This window comes from Phallusia mammillata, chromosome 6, assembly GCF_965637545.1.
Source record: "Phallusia mammillata chromosome 6, kaPhaMamm4.hap1.1, whole genome shotgun sequence".
In the NCBI taxonomy this organism is placed as follows: Eukaryota; Metazoa; Chordata; class Ascidiacea; order Phlebobranchia; family Ascidiidae; genus Phallusia; species Phallusia mammillata.
The window spans coordinates 11,710,444-11,719,481 of NC_137257.1; the positions used below are offsets into that span (position 1 = coordinate 11,710,444).

Here is a 9,038-nt window from a genome sequence, read left to right on the forward strand (position 1 = left end):
TTCTATCAATTAGCAAGTTTTCTTAAAATCGCGTCAGGAGTAGTTGATAAAACTATAGTTGAACTGGTTGGTACTTCGTTACTATTTTCCTCATGTGCTTTTTCGTTTTATGTCCGTTTTTTTATAATGTTATGGTTGTCAATTTTGTACAGACTGAAGTATATTAAGCCTTTTACAGACCTCGGCTTCATCGGGAAAACTGATTACTCAAAGTTAACGTTTGGTCCTGGCTACGACAAACCATATCAGTTCGACCCAACCATACGTGAACCCCGAACAATCGATCTATACAAATATCTGAACCTGAAGAGTTGCACCTGGCAGTTCGATTCCTACTACAAAATGGACGCTTTGGTGCATTTTTGTCATGGCAAGGAAATTATCGACTATCAGGTACATTTTTTCGACTATGTTTCAATATGGGCCGTTTATTTTTTCGTGGCAATCTACTAAACTACATTAACAAAACATTGTAAAAAGCTGACACAGAATCTTATTCTCATCCGTTTTGCAGATTCGTGGTGCAGCCGCTTCCCAAACTACAGTCACTGTCCCACTCTACGTGTCATATGTGTATGTGCTGGCTCCCAGAGGTTGGGGATCTCTCAGCCATCACACTGAAATGCAAGTCTCCTTCCGTTATCAAAACACGCAGTTCAGACACGGTAAGTTTGGTATCAATTAATTTTGAAAGGAAACCATTTAAGTCTATTATATAGTTGTTTGGTAATTTGGTAGGAAACAACATATTTGACAGTACTTTTCTGGCAGGTGTCCGTACTGACGGGACCCCTACTGGAGCAATAAGAGTTGTCCAGATCAAAGCCGACAATGATGGACGACTTGTCTTTGAATTTGAAACACGTGCGAAGTTCCGCGGCCATTTTGTACTCAGTCATCGAACATTGCCAGATCGAGTAAGTATCATCTCATTTTATTGGTACATTTAACTATAGTTTACTGTAATCACTTCAAGATATATACTGCTTATGTAATCTAACCAGATTTTACGAAACTTTCACACTGTTGAAATATTAAACGTTTTACTGAAATGAAAATAGTTTTCTTCATTTCAGTTGACTTAAAACGTTTTAGGTTGCCGTTATTTGAAAAACAAATTCTTTTTAGGTGTCGCGGATAGTCGCACCAGAAGGTATGAATATCGAATTCGAGCTGACCAACTTGTTTTCGGAAAACACGTACGACTCGCCCAACCAAAAGTGGAGGGCAGTAAGCACTTACAGTAGAAAGGATTATACAGGAAATTATGTAGTGGAGCTTATCCCATGTACAGTTTTACCCACACAGAAGTGGCAACCGACTGCAAATGGAAAAGATTCCCAGTGTTCAGCACGCGGACCGGAGAGGTGAGTTTTACACTTACAAAACACGAAATTGGACTTGATTTCCAGTTTGTAGAGCTCTTCTGGCAAATGTAATTTTATTCCGACGTTTCGACGTCCTATGCAGGTCGTCTTCATCAGGGTAAATAACGCTGAATGCGACTAGTACAGTGCACGATAAACAAAGGAAACAATTGAATGGAACGCAAGCACGTCACAACGCAACGAAAACACCGCGCGATAACGAATGATTGGGCCTCTAATCTTTAAGCAGGTGCCTGTAGCACGCTGGAAGCATCACGTCTGTTTTGATGTTCATTGTGTTGCCCCGTTGGTGAATATTCCATGACTCAAGAAATAGTCTTTTCCTGTAGTCAGGCTCCCGGGCCACAACAGACGCCGCATTGAAATCAATACGGTGGCTTTGTGATACCGCGTGATTGGAAAGGGCCGACTTCTTCGCGTCGTTGTTGGCAACATCCCGTTGATGTTCTTTTCGGCTGGTGTTGAGTGACCTTCCAGTCTCCCTGTTATTTACCCTGATGAAGACGACCTGTATAGGACGTCGAAACGTCGGAATAAAATTACATTTGCCAGAAGAGCTGTACAAACTGGATATTATGCCTGGCAGCAATAGCTTATACTGGACTTGATTTGATTATTGCTCTTTGATGCACTTTTATCGTTTTTAAAGTTTGCTCATGCAAGTTTCAAAACGATAACGGTTTTGTCAAGATTTTATTTTTATTTGTAACGATTTTTATTTTTCCACACAGGTTCGAAATCCACATCGAATTTCAGCAGGCGAATCGACCAGTACCTGTCGTGTACACACTTGAAACCCAGTTCCAGTTGTGTAACAACGAAAAAGTTTTCATGATGGATCCGCAAACGTACGACAATAATATGAAGGAGCTGGACTACACTGGTACCTACTCTAAAGGTACGTAAACTTTTTGTTACGTGCCGGAAATGATATAATAAAGAAGCTTTTTTCAATTCACTTGGTTTCTGCTATGAAATTAGGTTTGATAACTTTTCCAAGTGAAGCTGCAAGTCATCCAGCGCAATTTTACGTAAATGCACTTGATCAATTTAGTAAATCGCGTCTAATGCGAGTGAAATGTTTTCGTTTGCGTATTTTGTGTTCTGTCTAAACCGTAATTTTATCACCTCATTTGGTTCTAAGAGTTTACTGTTGTCTCTGCAGGCCAAACTATATTCGGACGGGTATTCTGGACTCCTGACCAGGACCTTAAAAATGCGTATCGTCTTCAGCTGGAGAAGGTTTATCTATGTACGGGAAAAGATGGATATATTCCCTATTTCGATCCAAGCGGAGAAATATACGAAAAAGGTCCACAGTATGGCTGTATTGAACCCAACAAAAACCTTCAACACCGATTCCTGTTATTGGTAATTGCATCAACATGTTTGATGAAATATGTCGAAAAACGATTACATTTGTAACCATGGCATTTTTTAGGATCGTTCGAATCGCGTTGGAGAGGACCGCTTGTTTCATGATGTACCGTTCGGTGCTTACTTCGCATCAGATCGACCAGATTTTGCTTCAATGCGTGACGTGCCCGGGGTTGATGGATTCCTGATAAATGTGGATGCCTTGTACAAAGTGGAGGCCGGTCATCAGTGGTATATACAGGTCAGTTTGATAAAAGTTTGACAATAACAAGTCACAATGTTGTTATGGGTCCCCTTTCTATGAACGCTGGTTTGTGATACGCGTTTGGTCAAGAAAGAATGCTTCAAATTTGGGCAGATGTTAGTTATTAATACAAATTTGATCCTCCTGAAGTTTGACCCCGAATGACCCAACGATTTACCCACAGGCCCCCAAAACGTATTTTTTTAAAAAAACGGGTGTATTGACTAAAGTTCATGAGCTAAAAGTTTTATGCTTTGTTGTTTGGTGCAATGTAAGATATTTTAAAGAATTTTGTACCTCAAAAAAGATTTACACATTTTCACCCCTAAACCCCAAAATAATCGTTTCTGTCTGACGCTGGTTTGTTAAACGCGTTTGGCCAAGAAAAAGTGCTTCAAATTTGCACAGATGTTAGTTATTGATACAAATTTGATCCTTCTGAAGTTTGACCCCAAATGACCCAGCGGTTCACCCACAGACCCCCAAAACGTTTTTTTTTACTGAGAGTTTTATGCTTTGTTGGTTGGTGCAATGTAAGGTATTCTAAAGAATCTTGTAACTTTTTCTTGGATTCACCCATTTTCACGTTTTTGCACAGCAATGCTATGTCGTTTTATTAAATTATCACACACATTTTCAGTTTCGGAAAATTGTGTTTAAAAACTGACCTTGGACGACAATATCAAGGTCAAAGCATGAGGTTAAATGGAAAGTATTTTTCCCGTTTTTTTTACTGTTTTTTGGTAATTATATGACAATAATGATGCAAATAAAATACGAACAAAACTTTTTAAAGTTAGGTGAAGCTTTCTGAAAGTTTTTTCTTTAAGAATCTAAAAATAACCGAAACATTTGTTTACCGTACACACGTGTGGCGACCCATTCGTATTTGCTTGCAAAAACAATCATATGTGTAGATCAAATGATGTGTATAGTAAATTGGTAAATATGATATAAAATACATAAAATGGAAGTATATTAGAAAGCCACCTTTCTAGTTTTAAATGTTTTTCTTTAAAAACAAGTACTTGTTTGCTATCGTTGCCACTGTTTTGAAATGCGCCAGGCTTAGCTTGAAGAAAAAGTGGCGTGACCATCATTGCCGTATAGTGTCTTAGGTGTATTTGATTGCAAACGTTTCTAATGTCAATGGTAAAATATTGGGGTACTTTACTTAATTTAAATTGTTGACTGTATGTTTCAACAGGTTGTTTACGTGATTAGCCCGGATCACATGATGCCTCGTGTCAGGCGTTCAGCAATGTTTGATTTTCACCCCGCTGCAAAAAGCCGCAGACGCCGAAGCGCAAGTCGTAACGCGTTTAACACGGGCTGGCTCGACGGGAAAAGTCAACAAAACGGAACAAACATGCGCGGAATATTAATTGACGAAGAGAAAATTGACGGCTCGGTCAACACTGTGGCCATCGCGAGCGCTGTCGCCGCCATCGTCTTGCTTTTTATCATCGCTGTAACCTGCTTTTGCTGTACAGCTAAAAAGCGACGGCAACGGCAAAAGGAGCGGGATTTGGAAATGCTTCAACGTAAGAAAGTTGACATGGACAACGACAATAGCGGGACAGATAGGAAGCACGTGGCAAAGGTTGTGAGCTTGTCGGACAAATATGCTGATGGCGATGAACTTGACAAAAACTATCGATACAATAAAGTGCGCGTGTCCAATGTGAATTTAAATAACTGTGAGACACCGCTGATAATGTCATCACGCAACACAAGTAAGCCAAACAACAAAAAATCTGTCACCAAACCACTGCTGCGTAATCGTGGATTGGACATTCAAATAGTAAATAATCTAAAAGATGACGATTCCGAATCAGGAACGGAAGTTTAAAGTTTTCAGTGGTAGTTCACTGATAAATGCTTGTATTGCAGTCTTAGCTACAAACGCGCCAGATGTTTCGCAAATCTAACGCTCCAAGAGCCCGGTGGTTAAAATATTTTTGACTGATGTTTTTTTGTATATTACACATCACTTTTAGGTAATGGGCTTACGAGTGACGTCATTTTCTTGCCTTGTGCCTCACGTGTGACGTCACGAGTTTGAGTAGTTGCCCGAAAATTTGTAGTCTTGGTACATCGGGATTTTATGTGTGATGACGTCGCAGGGACGCATTGAGATGACGTCAATGATCTCTACCTCCTGTGTTATTGCCCGAAAAAAATTCCAAATATATGCAAATGATTCGGTTTTTGACAAAATTGGGGGTTGTGTTGTTTACCTGCATTCTAGTTTTTAAACAAATGGTGATCCATTGGCCCACCTCAATCTTACCAACCAGCATTTTAGCGTAAGACATACTACGTGCTTCTGCGTCAGCGACAGTTTATTTATAAAACTTTTATTTTTATTTTTTTTTCTGTAAATTGATCGCGACACAGCATATTTCACTAGCAACTTTTAATCACGTGTTATTGACGCTTGTTGTTATTTGCGTTGCAACAATCAACATTTTCTCGTGTTTTTCCGCCGTGTTATTATGTCTTATTGCGGCCGATTTCCCACCAACCTATCCTTTGTTTTTTCTTGTGATTCGCATACGTCGTTTTTCGTGTATCATATTTATTTTTTCGTCATGTTACCTGCTAATGTTTTTGTAATGATTTTCATCAGTGCTTGATGCGTCTGATATTAAACTTCCTGGATATGGATTATGAGAGGTGCTCGTATAAATTGGACAAACATGTTAGTCTAGTTACAGGTCTTAACAGAACAAACTCTGAATCCATGTGTTTTGATTTCGAAAGGTGAAATGCTAGCAGAGAACTGACAACGTATTATCTACCGCTGTTCACAAACTACAATCATACATGGGTAGAACATTTATTGTGACAAACCCGCGAATGCCTTGCAAGTAACTTAAGCGTTGTTGCAATGATACGAGGTCAACGAATCGTCGCACTGCATGACAATTCGCAACTACGCATCGAACATCCAATTTTGTTCAGCTTCCGAAGAACTTTAAAACAAAATTTTCATATACGCAACAAGCAAATATCAGTGAGCAGGGTATGAACGGTTTGTGTCGTCATCATCATTCTTGTGATGATGCTCTAAGGCGGAGCAATTGTTCGACGTCCTCAATCAAGATTGGTGAGTCCGGTGAAACGTTGTGGTTGTAACGCCTGTGAAAATACCAATTAGCAACTGCTACCATAGTGTGAAAAAACGGGCTGCTCTGAAATACACAATTTAGGCAACTGTGACTAGGTATGCAATGTCCAATAACTAGGAATATAAGCGCAGTCAATTTCATCAATGTAGGAGGGGCAATTTACTTAAAGTTAGGCTCTATTTATTAAAATTGATTGCTTGAATTGTATGTTTTAAATAACACATTGCCAGTTCTAGTTGGCGAAGATAGTATGTTTTAGAGCAGCCCTGGCCAAAATGTTATTTTTGTGCAGATGAACGTTTTATCTGGATGCTATAAAACAAGATGTTTTAGATTCAAACAAAACCGACATTATACTAATTCGCACCTATGCATATATCCGTTGTGGTCAACTAAGAACTTGTGGTAATTCCATTCAATATCCGTTGGTTCAATTGGGTCATAAAACAGTCGTTCCTTAGATGCGAAGGATGATGTTACAATATTGCACTGGCCCTGTAAAGGTAACGATTGGAATATAATTTAAAGTTGGTTTAATTTGCAAAAAAGTAATGTTCACCTTCATAAACTTAAATAACGGGTGTGCATCATTGCCGTTTACATTTAGCTTTTGGAAAATTGGAAAATTCGGTCGAAACCCATTTCCTGGTCGAACGTGTTCCAAGATTGAAAGAATTTCGTCATTTCTACCGGGCTCCTGCGAAAAGATTTTTTTTACATTTTGGTATTGTTGCGACTCAGCACCAACAAAACGATATTATAGTAATGACGATTATATTAAAAAAAGCTAATGGTACCTGAAGTCCAAATTGGTTGCATGGGAAACCGAGGACGGTTAATCCTTCACGTTGCTGCAGTGCATTAAGTGGCCTGTATTGCCAATTCGCTCCTCAAAAAGATGCGACATTGACAATAAGTAGAACGTCCCCTTATTAAACCAAAGAATATAGGTTATATAAAACTCTTGACGTCCAACGTAGACGTTAATGCAAAATTTAGTGACCCACCTCGAAATTGCGAAAGAGCCACTTCGGTGTTGTTTTGCAATGTTACAAATCGATAGTCTTCATCATAAATGGTTAACTTTGACTTGAAGCATTTTGCCCTCTGCTTCGCGATGCGGTGACTATTCGCTGGAAAACTGCACAATAAGGCGATGACGCCCAGTAAAAGAGTTTTATACACCTCCATTGGTCCAATGGCCTCCGGCCAGCAGAGCAAATAATGTGATAACAACGGCGATTTTTTTGCTCTAAAAAAATTGATAAATTACAATTCTTCTGGATAAAAATGTTCCATCTAATTTTTCATTTAATTTCGACAATTAGATGATTTTACACAACTTCAACAATTGCGTCTTGCTGTCTACTCAACGAGGCAATACACGCGGGTAGCAACTCAGACTTTCTGCAAACAGCTTGTTTGTTCGTCTACTGATTTCATGCTGACACAAAGAAGTTACTGTCCGTCTTGTTTGCTTGAACTACTTTGACATTTAGCTCCATTCACCTACTTTCCTTGCCTGCAGGAATAAAAGATTTCGTGTATGTTTTTTTAGTCCCGAATTTGCGCAAAAACAAGACTATAAGTACACCACTTACGAACGAATCTGTTTATGATTTGTATAAACAGGCAAACTGGTATCATTTTACCTCACGTTTTTCCGAACTCATGTTTTCTTGTTTTATGGGTACACAAGCGTTTACCACAGAGCACAAACCACTACCAGTTATAGTCGTCCATTACGTCACAAGTGCAACCGTGAGAAGTGTTTTTCATGAACAGCTTTCTTTCGCAAGCCTATATGTTTTACAATTTCACATGATGCCAAGAATTCCTAAATAGGTCAAGAAGAACTTAAACGAAATGTTTTACAAAAAAGCAAATGAATTAAATCAGGGCTTCTCAAACTGTGGGTCGCGACCCCAATTGGGGCGGCCGTGACGTAAATAAAAACTTATTTGCCAAATATTTTGCTTTTCAAACAGCTCTAAACACATTTTGTGGAACTTAAAAGAGCATTACCAGCCTAGTAGCCAATAACCATATGTGCCAGCCGTTTTTATGCCTATTGTGTGGAAACAACCTGAAAAAGGAGATACCACAAGCGTCACAATATAGATTATGACGTCAAAAAAGCTAAGACTGGCAATTTGTGTATCAAGTTAGAAATTAATTTAGGCTTTTTAGGCGCCATTAGATAGTATATGTATTTTTATAATATTTAAGTATTTCTTTACAGCAGTAATTTTAAATCACAAGCAAGCAGGCAATAAGCGGCCGCTGGTAAAATAAAGATCTGTGATGCGGCCGTCATAGCGAAAAGGTTGTGCACCCCTGGGCTATACCAGGTGTCGCGTAGAAATTTCTTTTTTAAAATGGGGTCGCAGAGCAAGAAAGTTTGAGTAGCCCTGCTTTAACGAACATTTAAACTCCAACACATTGTAGGTCTCATGCAATTACCTTTTTTACAATTGATCCAATAATGTTCACTGAAGGCTACGCACGAACGTAGCAAAGTTTTACACGCAAGATTTTTCGGTTGAAAGAAAAACAAATATCATATTCTCAAGCCGAATATATGGCCAAATAACAACAAACAAAGCAAAAAGTGGTTACAACAAACATAAAAACTATAATGCAGTGTCATTTTGTGTTTCACGTTACGGCTGGCCGGCTGATGCTGACCCTATTACGTCATAGGTCGGTCATAATCACGTGCCATAACAAGTGATGTTTACAATATACCAGTTCTTACACCAGCGTCCAGCTACGTTTACGTTACCAGCAACTCTTTGTAACTTACTTTACCTTTACGTTTAGATTAGATTGTTAGTTCATTAATATCAATATTTTGTTGCCACTAATGCAATTACAGTATTGTATAGTTGTGAT

The 9,038-nt window shown here is 38.8% G+C and overlaps 1 protein-coding gene and 1 pseudogene across 3 annotated transcripts in view; one reads left to right on the forward strand and one right to left on the reverse strand.

Annotated features, from left to right (window-relative positions):
- The window catches only part of LOC145231994 (extracellular matrix organizing protein FRAS1-like), a 48,833-nt gene extending 43,153 nt beyond the window's left edge, over nucleotides 1-5,680 (forward strand). For both annotated transcript variants that reach the window (XM_080096476.1, XM_080096477.1), the window contains exons 70-77: nucleotides 179-393; nucleotides 515-665; nucleotides 772-917; nucleotides 1,129-1,367; nucleotides 2,120-2,286; nucleotides 2,554-2,759; nucleotides 2,830-3,006; nucleotides 4,217-5,680. In XM_080096476.1, coding sequence (XP_079952602.1) covers nucleotides 179-393; nucleotides 515-665; nucleotides 772-917; nucleotides 1,129-1,367; nucleotides 2,120-2,286; nucleotides 2,554-2,759; nucleotides 2,830-3,006; nucleotides 4,217-4,861 — 1,946 coding nt within the window. In that variant the 3' untranslated portion in view covers nucleotides 4,862-5,680. The remainder of the gene's footprint in view (nucleotides 1-178; nucleotides 394-514; nucleotides 666-771; nucleotides 918-1,128; nucleotides 1,368-2,119; nucleotides 2,287-2,553; nucleotides 2,760-2,829; nucleotides 3,007-4,216) is intronic.
- Nucleotides 5,681-5,835: 155 nt separating this feature from the next.
- Nucleotides 5,836-7,499, reverse strand: LOC145231995 (glutathione peroxidase-like; annotated as a pseudogene). Its single transcript, XR_013860803.1, has 5 exons — nucleotides 7,151-7,499; nucleotides 6,941-7,071; nucleotides 6,703-6,840; nucleotides 6,511-6,638; nucleotides 5,836-6,153 (listed from the first exon to the last, which is right to left on the reverse strand). The product of XR_013860803.1 is annotated as a glutathione peroxidase-like (transcript).
- Between the last annotated feature and the right edge of the window lie 1,539 nt (nucleotides 7,500-9,038).